The sequence below is a fragment of the Salvia hispanica genome, chromosome 3 (genome assembly GCF_029641045.1).
Source record: "Salvia hispanica isolate PSC_SH4W2 chromosome 3, Shi_PSC_v1, whole genome shotgun sequence".
In the NCBI taxonomy this organism is placed as follows: domain Eukaryota; kingdom Viridiplantae; phylum Streptophyta; class Magnoliopsida; order Lamiales; family Lamiaceae; genus Salvia; species Salvia hispanica.
Genome location: NC_142694.1, coordinates 28,192,150 through 28,205,318, shown reverse-complemented (window position 1 = coordinate 28,205,318; position 13,169 = coordinate 28,192,150). Strand labels below are relative to the sequence as shown.

At 34.6% G+C, this 13,169-nt stretch overlaps 3 protein-coding genes across 4 annotated transcripts; 1 reads left to right on the top strand and 2 right to left on the bottom strand.

Moving 5' to 3' along the window:
• The first annotated feature begins 1,924 nt into the window (after positions 1-1,924).
• On the top strand, positions 1,925-3,564 carry LOC125213279 (8-hydroxygeraniol dehydrogenase-like). The gene is made up of 5 exons (XM_048113731.2): positions 1,925-2,087; positions 2,210-2,323; positions 2,399-2,912; positions 2,999-3,152; positions 3,236-3,564. The coding sequence occupies exons 1-5, from the start codon at positions 1,990-1,992 to the stop codon at positions 3,436-3,438; spliced, it is 1,083 nt and encodes a 360-aa protein (XP_047969688.1). The 5' UTR covers positions 1,925-1,989; the 3' UTR covers positions 3,439-3,564.
• Positions 3,565-3,685: 121 nt separating this feature from the next.
• On the bottom strand, positions 3,686-5,414 carry LOC125213281 (uncharacterized). Of its 2 annotated transcripts, none has more exons than XM_048113733.2 (6): positions 5,255-5,414; positions 5,119-5,177; positions 4,871-5,031; positions 4,201-4,262; positions 4,053-4,122; positions 3,686-3,980 (listed from the first exon to the last, which is right to left on the bottom strand). In XM_048113733.2, the coding sequence occupies exons 1-6, from the start codon at positions 5,334-5,336 to the stop codon at positions 3,896-3,898; spliced, it is 519 nt and encodes a 172-aa protein (XP_047969690.1). In that variant the 5' UTR covers positions 5,337-5,414; the 3' UTR covers positions 3,686-3,895. The 2 variants fall into 2 exon arrangements, with proteins under 2 accessions (XP_047969690.1, XP_047969691.1); XM_048113734.2 differs by having other exon boundaries at positions 4,871-5,025.
• Positions 5,415-10,599: 5,185 nt separating this feature from the next.
• Positions 10,600-12,843, bottom strand: LOC125215198 (putative inactive receptor kinase At1g48480). The gene is made up of 2 exons (XM_048116545.2): positions 11,519-12,843; positions 10,600-11,446 (listed from the first exon to the last, which is right to left on the bottom strand). The coding sequence occupies exons 1-2, from the start codon at positions 12,702-12,704 to the stop codon at positions 10,884-10,886; spliced, it is 1,749 nt and encodes a 582-aa protein (XP_047972502.1). The 5' UTR covers positions 12,705-12,843; the 3' UTR covers positions 10,600-10,883.
• Between the last annotated feature and the right edge of the window lie 326 nt (positions 12,844-13,169).

The following is a 13,169-nucleotide window of genomic DNA, read 5'->3' as shown; positions in this document are numbered from 1 at the left end:
CTTGTTATACAAAGTTGTTTTCTAGTTTTGAATTTAATTTCAATTGTTTTGATTGTGTCGTCAAACTCAATCCCTTTAAGCTTGTTTATTTGCAGTTATACTTATTTCCAATTTGGATTAGAATTTGAGTTTATGTAATTTATCCGTTTATTGGGTTTATCTTTTCGTTTCCAATCCCTTTATAATTGTTATTGATATTGGTAGCTTGTTTGGAAAATTTAATGTTTCCTTCGTCCCATAAAAATAAGGATTTTGGGGACACTACTTATTTTAACGCAAAATTAATAAAATATGAAAGTGATAAAAATGAAAAAATAGTTGCAATATTATTATTGGAAAATGGGATACAAAAAGAAAATAAAATAAAATAAAAATTAGAAGATAACCAATTTTGTGGGACACTCCAAAATGGAAAAAGAAATATTGGTTTAGTTTGTAAATAAATCATTTTAAACTTATCAAACTTCTGAAACATAGAAATAGTGCAACTTCCCATAATTAATAAAACATTAATGTCATTTTAAATTTGTGATGCATATCCAATAATAAAAAATATAAATAACTATAATTGTAATAGTAATAATTTCGGGGATGATGCCTAAGTTATGTAAAAAAGTCATCCCTTGATGTAGTGTTACAAGAGATAATGCGTTAAATATGATCGTACCAATCGTATTTGTAAGTTGAAATCTATTTTGTTTAGTAGAAAAAGAAAACGCTCATGCAATCAGTGGCGGAGCCAGACTTTTAATGGGCCCAAACAACTACTCCCTCGGTTCGCAATAAATAGACTTATTTGTAGATGACACGAGTTTTAATGAGACCTTGGTAAAATAAGAGAAAAAATGTATAAAAATATGGGTAAATTAAGACAAATGCGGGAAAAAGAGATAAAGTATGGGATGAAAATTTTCCATTTTTATAAATGGAACTATTTTTATGAACATCCCAAAATGACAAAATGAGACTTTTTTCATGAATGGAGAGAGTTTTAAAATTTATTGAGTATGTTTAGTGTTCGGAAACAACTCAAACATAAGCACTATAGAAAAAGTCGTGTGTGAGAAATAGATTGTGAGAAAAATATGAATATTTTTTTGAAGAGCATAACATTGATATTAATTTTACAAGGATTATATTATATATTTACATATTTATAGAATTATTTTTTATAATACATATTTAAATAGTTTATGAAAAATCACTAGAGTGAAAACTAGTCATTATATGAATCCAAAAGATAGGCATTGGAGAATAAAATACAATCCTGTATCTCACAAATGAAAGGCTCATATTCACACCAACTAGGCTGGCTACTAATATTATTAACCCTGCATATATATATTATGTATAGTAAATGTTCAAATGGCTGGGGCCCAAGGGCCCTCCTGGCCCCATCGCATGCAACGAAAATGTTCAGCTTAAAACGATGGGTTGAAAATGGTTGAAGGTACCTATCTGAAGCTTTTCGCATTGCTTATAAAATGGGTAGATAATATTATTATGTAGGTCAAAAAAGTTCCGGTTGATAGTGGAATTACTACTGCTGACTTTTCTATTTCTTATTGTTCAATTCAAAAGTTATCATTATTCAACTCAAATATGCGCCACAAAGTCAGATATATTGAATTAAATAGTAATCTGTGAATATTTTGATATATTCACAGATAATTTAACTTCAAAACGCCTAGAAGAAATAGAAATTCAAGTCTGAGATTGGAGAGAATGTGCATTTGTGATGACTTTTATAAGAACAGTTGGTGAATAGAATAATTTTCTAGTAAAGAATTGCATGAAATTGAGTTGTGTTTATTGACCAATCTCATTACATTCAAATGCCTCTGCGCTCAGCTGATACATCATCATCTCTTCAACTCTTTTCCTTATAAATAGTCTTTAAACATTATGCCAAAGCATCATTCACTCACTCATTTCATTCTCTCAATTTTCTACATTGTTCAATCACCATAAACAATTCATTTGTGTTAAATGGCGAAATCATATGAAACAGAGCACCCTGTGAAAGCCTTAGGATTGGCTGCTACAGACTCATCTGGCCATCTCTCTCCCTTCAAATTCTCCAGAAGGTGCTTTTCCTCTCCTCTCTCATGCTGCTCATTCTTGTACTATATCCTAAAATACAACTCATTTCTTTTATTCTGGCAATCGATTTTAACTAAAACATCGATATCCGTGGCGTATTTTTCAGGGCTACTGGCGACGAAGACGTACAGTTCAAAGTGTTGTATTGTGGGATCTGCCACTCCGATCTTCATTACCTCAAGAACGAATGGGGCATCTCTCAGTATCCTCTCGTCCCCGGGTGAGTTTCCCTTTCTTTCTTTATTTCTTATAAAACATTTTCTTGACTAATATATAATGCGAATTAAAATGACAGGCATGAGATTGTGGGAGTAGTGACAGAGGTAGGGAAGAAGGTGGAGAAGGTGAGAGTAGGAGACAAAGTTGGTGTGGGATGCATGGTCGGATCGTGTCGATCATGCGAGAGCTGCAAAGATGATCTTGAGAATTACTGCCCCAAGATCATCCCCACTTACAGTGCACCGTACTCTGATGGAACCATCACATACGGTGGTTACTCTGATATCATGGTTGCCGACGAGCATTTCATTGTTCGTATTCCCGACAACATGCCATTGGATGCAGCTGCCCCTCTTCTATGTGCCGGCATCACCACCTACAGCCCCATGAGATACTTTGGATTGGACAAACCCGGGATGCACATCGGAGTTGTGGGTTTGGGTGGACTCGGCCATGTTGCTGTTAAATTTGCCAAGGCCTTCGGTGCTAAGGTCACCGTCATTAGCACCTCTCCTAACAAGAAGGAGGAAGCACTCTCAAACTTGGGTGCCGATTCTTTCTTGATTAGTAAAAATGATGATGAAATGCAGGTACAATACAATCACTTTTATTTTTATTGAGCATCTTCACGAACTTATTCATCAAGACTAAATCAATTTTCGGGTACTAATAATAGGGTGCTATGGGAACAATGGACGGTATTGTGGATACTGTATCGGCTTATCATCCTTTGATGCCACTCATTGGCCTACTCAAGGCTCATGGAAAGCTCATCATGGTTGGTGCCCCAGATAAGCCTCTTGAGCTGCCGGTTTTTCCTCTTCTTGCAGGTGCAAAACCCTTACATAATATTTCTTCTCTCATATATCTATTACAATGAATTATTTGCTTAATTGGATGAATATTGTTGCAGGGAGAAAGATGATTTCTGGGAGTGGGATTGGAGGGATGAAAGAGACTCAAGAAATGATTGATTTTGCAGCCAAGCACAACATAAAAGCAGATATTGAACTAATTTCAGCTGACTATGTTAACACTGCATTGGAGCGGTTGGCCAAAGCTGATGTGAAGTATCGCTTTGTGATAGATGTTGCCAACACTCTCCAACAAGCCTGAGCCACTCAGTGTTGCATGTTATTTTCGCTCATTCGTTCATATTATGACTGTGTCGATTGTCTTTTGATTCTGTTCATGTTTGTTTACGCATATGTACTTCAATAAAATACTCTCTTTCAAGTCGGAGATTCATTGCAGAAATATACTACTAGTAGTAGTTTGCAGGAGAAATTAAAAGCTGATTGCTTGAGAATGATTTGAAAGTGCAATCTTTGGTGTGTACAAATTATAGTACTACTAATTTGGATTATAATAAGTAGTTAAAGTGTATGAATAATGATACTGAATGTAAACAATAAATACATCATTAAAACCCAAGTTGTGGAGGCTATCTACTACATATAAGAATGAATGACTGCCTGCTTATTCTTGGTATTACTTGCTCTATTCTATAAGCAAATCTTGGATATGAATATTAATGAATATATATTATAACTAGAGCGAGGGGGATTATTCATCATCTTGTTTTCAGGTCGTTGCTCTTCTTGTTGTTGATGGTGGTGGCACTCCTCATCAAGTGAGATGCTCTAGCTTGATTCATTCTGTTAAATTGATGTGATAAGAATCAAGATCTGACATAGGCTAAGCTAAGTAGATATGAAATCGAGTTTTACCTGTGCAACCGCTTCTCCAAGAATCTGGCCAAGGTTGCTCGTCGAGCCATTGCCACCGTTGGAGTATGACCTACACCGTCACCATTACAAATCAGCACTGAAATATGTGTAAATAAAAAACCAGTTGTCCTATGTCGAAATCACGTACCTACTGTAGAGCTGCCGGTGGATGCAATGTAGACATTAGTTTCAGCCGACAGAGATATGTCCCTACAAAAAGTAATATTTCCAACAATAAGTTTCTGCCCTATCAAACATGTGATTCATCATTTTATTATTATAAAATTGCATAGTTAACACGGATATACGGAAATATATGGATAGATCTTTTAATGTCGATAATGATAGACATGTGAGTAACATGGCTGGCCTTCGATATTTTATAGGTTAATGTTGACATATTGAAGAGATTATTGTTTGCTAAATGTCACTTCGCCATACTTACTTAATTCGATTGGGAAATAAGCTTCATAACCTTTGCTTTTGCCGAGCTCGTGAAATAATCATAGTATTACATGAGTCTTATCATTGAAAAAAGTTTAGTAGTTCCGTAGTTAAAAACTTTTTCATTTTTTTATCGTCCTATTAAAAATAAAACAACAAATCTCTATATTTTATTATTTTATTATTTCTTCTCATTAACTAACAAAACGACATCAAATCTTGTGTTAGAAATCAAATATTTTATATTTATTAGGTCGAAAGGATTATATATATTAACATAGATCTCGGATTTTAAAGTTACCTTTAAATTTATATTCATTTGCCTATAAAGAAAAAAAGATAGATCTCCCAAGATATTGGATTAGATTGGGGACCTTAAATTGGGGGTGGCATCATTGAGGTCGTAGAGAAATCCGGCGGCGGCAGGAGGGCGGAAAGCAGGCGGCGCAACCACAATTAGGCCTGGGTTCTCCTGAGAGTAGGAAGAAGATAGCATCTCATCACAAGCTGAATATTCCCATTTCTTCTTCTGTAACTACAAAAACAAATTCATAAGCCTCCAATCTGAATTACAAAATCACAGGAAAATGAAAATGAAAATGAAAAGAGTGGGAAAACACACATCGGAGAAATTGAGGGAAGAACTTGTACTGAGAGACAAAGATATCTCAACACCTCCAGCTGGAAAATCAAGAGTAGGGAGTATGTTAATTTAATTCCATAAAATCCAGTAAATTTAAAATGAATTTGAAAAGTACCTGTATCTAAGATTGGATTCTTGAGAGTCCCCTGCTCCAATTTGTAGTTGGGAGAATTCAAACCCAGAAAATCTATCTCCATGATTTAGAAATGAGGAAGAAGGAAGTGAGAGAGAAATGAAAAGCTAGAAAAGAAGAAATACAAATATTAATAATGGACATATTAGGGTGGGTGTGGGGGCTTGTCTAGGCAATGAATGGTTATCTTTAATCAAAGTGAAAAACACGTGCTGAGATGAACCAATGAATATGATAAAAAGATAAAGAAGCTCCACATAAACTCAACCACGTGAAACTTTGCCACATTTATATTTGACGTTTCCACTACAACTCTCTCTCTTCAAAAACAAATCGATCAATTGCAGTACTACAAGTTATACACTCTTTGATGTAACCAAGTTCATTTACGCATATTGTATAAACGTGACGAGAAGTTCGTTGAAAACTTTCATGTGTTCTATTTCTCGTGGACAATTAAAATGGCAAATGTGCTTTATCTATTTTTCGTGAACGGATGGAGTATTATTAATTACTTTATGGGGTGAGGGTATTATGGTCCAAAAAAGTCTTAAAATATGTAAAGGTTAAAGCTTAGAGCCTTCTTATGAAATTTTTTTTAGAGACCGTGAATGTGTGATCTGCAAATTTGTGATTGTATTTATGTAATTCACTAAAAGAAAAGCAATTATTCCATGATTGTGAATGTGCGACCTGCAATATTTATGTAGTTCGCTAAAAGAAAAGCAATCATAATGCAAGGTATGGCAATGTACATACATTTTCAATTAAGGCACCCAATAATTCTCCAACTATATAAGTGAGGGATGCATCGAATTCAACTGTAATTTGAAAAGAGCTTTATAAACGACACGTTTAAATTGTTAAAATTGTTAAAATGGTCAATAATTCATATTGGCAGGAATTTTCAATGTGTATGTGGAATCTTAATCTATACTGATTTGAAAAGTTAGAATTGATAGTCAGTAGTCAACTTGCTATGTAATTATACCAGATTGATTAGGCGTGTCTACGATTCAAAAGTAGTACTCCTACTAGTTATTTAAATTTTACCTCAGTTTTATATCCTTCTTAATCATTTACTTATGATAATGCTATTTACTCTATATGAGTAACATAATATAAAAATATTAATTAGAATAAAATATAATGATGCCAAACATGTGGTGTAAATTGTAATTCACTCAATATAGACACGTACAACGCAGTATCTGGATTAAAATTGAATTCGCACTAGTTAGGTCCTATATTTATTATAGAATTGAATAAACAAATTAATGTTGTTCCGGTAAAATTTATACTCCAAATGGAAATAATTTTAGTTCTAAATTTTTTGCAAATTTGGATGGATTCATTTAGGACAGGTTTAAAAGTTTTTGTGAATTGTTTTTAAATACATCTTTTAATAATAAAAAAATTCCCCAGTAAATGTTGAATCATGTTAATTGATTGAAGTATTCGAAGGTGAAACGCTACTCAATTAGTAAAAATTTGGCAAACAATCAAATAAATAAAATAGGAATATGTATTCAGTAAACATTGTAAAGGAATCTTCCTCGAAAAAAATGTTTAGAAAAAATCCTTCCGCCCTAGAGTGGCCAAATTAATTGAAAGGCACAATTCAAACGGTTACGTGTTTTAATTTCTACCAAATTTTGAGGTTGAGTTACATAGGATAGTCGATATGGTCCATATGATTTGGCAATTGGCAATACATACAGTTGACACCTATACAATACAACAACGTTAGGCTTGGTTGGGTGAATGCATTTACTTGAAATTGGTACTCCTACAAAATACTGAAAAGCATATATTTTCATGATTTTTTCACTCTTTTCGTGTTCTATATTTCTGGATATTAACCATTTTTCCTATTACACCTCCTCATCAATCACAATAATACAATTATTGATATATTTTTTATATAATTTTTATAGTCGAGAAAGAGAAGACCATTAGTTTTGGCCCAATAATTTTTATTATTGGGCTGGCATTTTGGTTATGTATACTTATATATAATGAATATCCAATTCAGATTTCCATGTTTTATAATAACAATTTGGGACTTTTGAAACAAATTACAATTTGTGATTAAAACTATGTAGCAGGCTAGCTAGTATTTGAATTATATAGAAATTTGAAAACTAGCAGACTAGCAACTGTGGAATATATTATAGTAATAGGAATGAATATAATTTAAGAAATCTTATATAGTAATATTTCAATCAAGGCCGATTAATTACATAGGTAACAGTAATAAAGTTGAATTCTTTAAATATTAATGAAGATTGGTGAGAGTTTTTTGACTTTTTCTTTGTTAAATTCATAAGACAAATCTGCGAAATCTAGAATGGAAGAAGAATAGATGAATGAAATTTTAATTTTATATATTCAGTGAGAAATTGTTTTAAAAAAATTAAAATGAGATTATTTTCGATTGCTTCTAGACATGATGATTAGTCAAAAACTGTTACTATTCCATCATTTCTTTTGGGTATCATAAAATTTGTATAAACATTATAGTATGTAAAATTGAATAATTTAATAATATTATTATGTTTTTAAATTTCAGTGTCGATTTATTTAAATTTTTTATTTTGTCACTAGTTCGAATACCTATATATACTTTCACACACTGTGTCCACACAGTTGGACAAATTCCTGTTTTGACAAAGTAGTTAAATGGTTTGATTTCCAGTGTCTTTTTTTTTTCAACTAAGATATTTATAAAGCAAACACTTTTATTTAATAAAATTTTAATTATTTCAAATAGAACCCTTATAACAGCTAGCTCCTAGCGGAATCCATATAAAATATTGTTAAAACTTTCATAGACGTGAACCCACGTAAAAATCAACAATTAATAAAAATAAAGATTAGCATTAGACCACCTCCAACCATACACCAAATCTCATTTTTGGTGTAAAAATATGCTCTAACCATACTCCATACCCATACCCATACCCATTTTTGGGTTTTTTAATCAAACAACACCAAATTTGAAGTGAACACCAAAATTGAGTATCTACTGCAAAAAAAGTTTTAAATATTGCATAATAGTCCTTTATATTATTTGGAGGTTCATGAATCAGCCGGCCATAATTTGTGTATTGTAGTTCTTGATAGTTTGAATCAGCCGACACTCCTTGCAAATATTGAGTAGAGCTATAGATGTTGAGTAGAGATATGTTGGCGTGTGTCGTATTAGTGTCTAGAAAATCTGATCACACACACACTCTCTATTTTATTTTGCAAATATTTTTCCATAAGAAAATTAAAAAAGAATCAGCAAGCTGACCATATTATAATAAATTATGTTTTTTTAGCAAATAATAACTAATAAATTTACAAATATATGAATGAATATTGCTAAAAAAATCTTGTTATTATTGTTTACCGTATTAATAGTGTAAAAGTTTCAATTATGTGTCAATAGTTTAGAAGTTGTTTAGCTGAGATTCATTTTTACTAAAGAGCTATGGATGGATGTCGCACAACTATAGAGCAAGTCTTTATTAAGAAAGCAAGTTAAACACAATGCATTAAAATAAAATAAAACACGAACAACAAATTATTATAATAAAATGAAAAACGTAATCTAATAATTTGGTAAATCAGAACCGGATCCTCCAATATTGTCGAAGTACGAAGAATATGCTCTAGTTGCATAGTCATCTGGTTCATATTGAATATATAAAGTACATTTAATATATAAATATATTAATAAGAAAATTTTGTATACTTATTTAATTTACATAATTAAAAATATTGTGGGACTAATATGTAATTTAAAATAAATATGTAGGTATAATTGAAAAGGTGTAAAAAGTATATAAATATGGAATATTCTTTTGGGTTTGAGTTTGGAGTAAATGATTGGAGTAAAAGTACTTTTTGGTGTGACCCATACTCAAAAATGGATTTGAATTTGGTGTAAATGGTTGGAGATGGCTTTAAGTATCAGGTTGGAATGGGAAGATTAAATCAGATAATAAAATAGAAATATATTCTTTCCTTCTTTGGTTACTAATATCTGCTTAAGAATGGGATTGAGGATTTATTCAATTAAGCCAATAGAATGTAGTCATAAAAAATTTTCTGCGTATTTTTCAATTCAATATTTTTTTTCCGCATCTCAATTTTTATTTTTAGCATATCCCACGCCAAACGAAACGTTACTCCAAAGTCCTAACTCCAAAGTTAAACGTGGAATGTAAAATCTAAACTAATAATCACTAGTACTATCATATAGAATATGAAAAACATTTTGTTTTGTTTTGTTTATACTTGTACAGGGGTCCTATTCTAATGCTTTTAGCACCTAATCCAAAATCAAGACTAAATCTTCACCCTTGAATTTTAAAATGAGTGGATGAGATTAAAGCTCACAAAATCTCAATAAATAGTAGACAAAATATCAACAAAAGGGTAATATCGTCATTATGTTATCATATGATAATTTTCGTGAGTGTTTTTTATATCAACATTGTGTATTACAAATATCAATAATATGACATTGGAATATCAATACATTTTTATTGAGATTGGACATGCATAATATTGAGATTTTGCCTACAATATATTGAGATTTTTTGTTGCATTTGTTGAAAATAGCTGCTTATCAACATGTACGAAAATTGAAATATAGTTTATCAAATTTCATCACCCGAACATCGTCGGAACATATGCAATTGAGATCTCGTTGGAATCCTTATTAAATTATCTTTAATTTGATATATTTTTTGCGAAAAAATAATTTAAATTGAGAGAGTTACTTAAATTTAAAGATTTGAGATGATTTTGAGGAGAGAGAAAGTAGTTAGTTATAATTACTGCATATAGGATTTGACATTAATACCCTTTTAATTTAATTAATAATTATTTAAATTTAAAATATATACACTTGGTATCATATTAACCACAAGATCTTCTAGTCTAATGGTTGAAAATTGATCTCAATTTGGGATTGATAATTAGTTAGCAATTGATTACCTCCCTTGTACAAGTATCAAATTATCTCTTCTACAACTAGATTGCCAAGATACATAGAAAATTAATAAAATATTGCTTATATAAAAAAATTGAAGTAAATTATTACGAAATTATTTTTTAATATCTTACTATAATTGAAAATTACCATTTTTCAGAATTTGATAACTTAGAAGTCATCAAAAAATAAAATTTAGAATATCATCATACTATAATTCAAAATTGTCGTTGTGGAGTATTATTTTAGGTGTTTCATTTGAATAAATGGCACTCGCAATCTTTTAGTTGAGGCCATTTGAGAATGCTACTCAAACTCAATAACTTTAAAGAAACATACATTTTGATTGATTCCAAAACTTAGATAGCAGTCATTCATTGAAAACAAATTTGAACCGATTGGATTGTATAATCCCAGAATAGCTGCTGCTAACTATACCAAATTATACTAGGAAATCTCCTCTGCAGAATAAAATAGTACTCCATTTTTATTAAAAAAATTAAAATAAAAGAAATAGGAGTAACAAAAATTACAATACAATGAAGAGAAAATGTGTATATAAGAAGCAGCAAAAGGAGAGAAAAAAGGGGAAAAAATGTAAGAAATTGACAAGTGATATGAATTTTATGTGTGTGAAAAGGAAGATGAGAGGATATTGGGAGGGCAGAGCTGCTGAATGTGGGCCGCAACCTCCGGCATAGAGGGGCGGTTGTCCGGGTAAGGAAGGGTGCAATGAAGCCCAATCTGCAGCATCTTAACCATATCCCCTTCCACATTCTCACTCACTACCTGCTCATCCAACACTTTAGAAGTCCAGTCCTGTTTCACCACAGACCTCACCCACCTCGGCAGATCCACCCCCTCCTTCCCCGTCACCAGCTCCAGCACCACCACTCCGAAGCTATACACATCCGCCTTCTGCGACACTCTGTGAGGGTCCGTCACCTCTGGCGCCCGGTACCCTGTCACTCGATTATTGGGGGTTGCGCTCCCCCCAAGCTGCGCGAGCCCTGTGTCCGAGACACGGGCCTCGTACGACTCCGTGAGGATGATGTTGGACGACTTGATGTTGCCATGGGACGCGGTGGACCCCTGCGAGTGGATGTACGATACCCCTCGCGCTGCGCCCAGCGCGATCGCGGCGCGAGTCTCCCAATTCAGGGCCCTCCTCCCACCCTCCCTGTTTCCTGCAAAGAAAACAGTTTTTCAAATGGTTGACTTTGACAATATCAAACTTATGTGCAGTCGACCATCCTAACCATGCAGGAGTGCAGAAAGGCTCCCCATGGGCAGGAAATCGTAGACCACGAGCTTTTCATCCCGATCGAAGTAATAAGCCCTGAGAGGGACAAGATTCAGATGATCCATTCTCCCAATCTCTTCCATCTTCCCTCTCAGCTCCATCTCCCCCATCTTCACGTCTCTCAGCCGCTTCACCACCACCGCAATCGCCGTTTCCAGCACCGCCTTGTACGACGTCCCGAACGTCCCCTTTCCCAAAACCTCAGCAGAAGCTCTCAACAACTCCTCCAAATCAAAATTCCACCCTGTCTTCCCAAAAAACACTAATCCCTTATCCTTCCCCTTCCTCCCCACCGCCGCCGCCGCTGCCTCCGTATTTTCAACTTCTTTCTCTTCTCCATTACCAGCTGCCATTCTACACAAACAGAAAATCAGTAATGAGATAAGAAAGAATCCGATTACGGAGGCGATCACGATGCCAGCAATCGCCCCGTCAGAGAGCTTCTTCTTTCCTTTCTCATCGCCGCATGAATCGAGAGGGGCACCACAGAGTGAGTTCCCGGCGAATGAGGCTTTCGGCTTTCCAGCGAGACCGCCCGGAATCCGGCCGGTGAGATTGTTATCGGAAACATCGAATTGAATCAATGCTGGTAAGTTCAATTCAGGAATTTCTCCCGAGAAACGGTTGTTTTGCAGAAACAGCGTTCCCAAACGGGTCAAGTTGTTGAACGCCGGCGAAATCTCGCCGGAGAAATAGTTATGCCCCAAATTCACGCGCACGAGTGATTTGACGTAGAAGAGAGAACGCGGCACTCCGCCGGTGAAGAAGTTGTTGTGCAAATAGAGGTTGCGGAGGGAGGTGAGGGAGGAGAAGACGTCCGGCGGGAGGGGGCCGGAGAGGGAGTTGAAGCGGAGGCTGAGCGTCTGGAGATGGGTGAGGTTGGAGATGGTGTTGGGAGGGAGGCGGCCGGAGAGGCCCATCCCGGGGAGGCGGAGCTCCAGCACGGAGGACTTGTCCGCCGAGCAGATCACGCCGGCCCACGAGCACGGGGACGCGCTCGAGAGGTTCCATAAGAGGACGCGGCCGCCCACGGCCCTGCGGAGGGCGACTAGAGCGGCTCTGTCGGAAGCGATGTCCGACGTGGCGGAGGGAATGAGAAGGAGCACCACGAGGAAAAGGTGGTGGAAGTTGAAGATCACCATTTTTCAAAACTTGGCAAAGTCAAGGAAGTTTCAGGTGGTCTGAGCAATCCTTCATGTCTCAAAACATTGGCGAATGTAACGTAATAGAGAGTTGTGAAATGAATCGTGTGTACCTATTAAAATACATTGAAAACATTTAAATACGAGTATATTTACCAACTTTAAAATATTTATTCCCTCTGTGATTTTATAAATCAAATGGGCATTAGTTAGGTCAAACGAAATTATCATCATAGAATATATATGGAATATGTATCTCATGGTAATTTAGACTGTGTATTGGTTCTTTTTATACAAAATATAGTGACATTTTTATATATTGTCACTGTTTTAGGTATTACTAGTAGCCTAGTAGGTGTTTATATGGCGGACTTGGGCATAGTGCGGTCTTTTTCTTTGGCTATTTTATATTTTAATTATAACTGATTAATTAATTTGTCTAATAAATAACACCCTACAGCAACA

Coding starts and splice junctions, on each gene's coding strand:
- LOC125213279 (XM_048113731.2), top strand. CDS start 1,990: ATGGCGAAATCATATGAAACAGAGCACCCTGTGAAAGCCTTAGGATTG. Junction 2,324..2,398: donor CAGTATCCTCTCGTCCCCGG/GTGAGTTTCCCT, acceptor TTAAAATGACAG/GCATGAGATTGTGGGAGTAG. Junction 2,913..2,998: donor AAAATGATGATGAAATGCAG/GTACAATACAAT, acceptor TACTAATAATAG/GGTGCTATGGGAACAATGGA.
- LOC125213281 (XM_048113733.2), bottom strand. CDS start 5,336: ATGGAGATAGATTTTCTGGGTTTGAATTCTCCCAACTACAAATTGGAG. Junction 4,263..4,870: donor GATGCCACCCCCAATTTAAG/GTCCCCAATCTA, acceptor TACTTTTTGTAG/GGACATATCTCTGTCGGCTG. Junction 3,981..4,052: donor TTGGAGAAGCGGTTGCACAG/GTAAAACTCGAT, acceptor TCAATTTAACAG/AATGAATCAAGCTAGAGCAT.
- LOC125215198 (XM_048116545.2), bottom strand. CDS start 12,704: ATGGTGATCTTCAACTTCCACCACCTTTTCCTCGTGGTGCTCCTTCTC. Junction 11,447..11,518: donor CCTTTCTGCACTCCTGCATG/GTTAGGATGGTC, acceptor TTTTCTTTGCAG/GAAACAGGGAGGGTGGGAGG.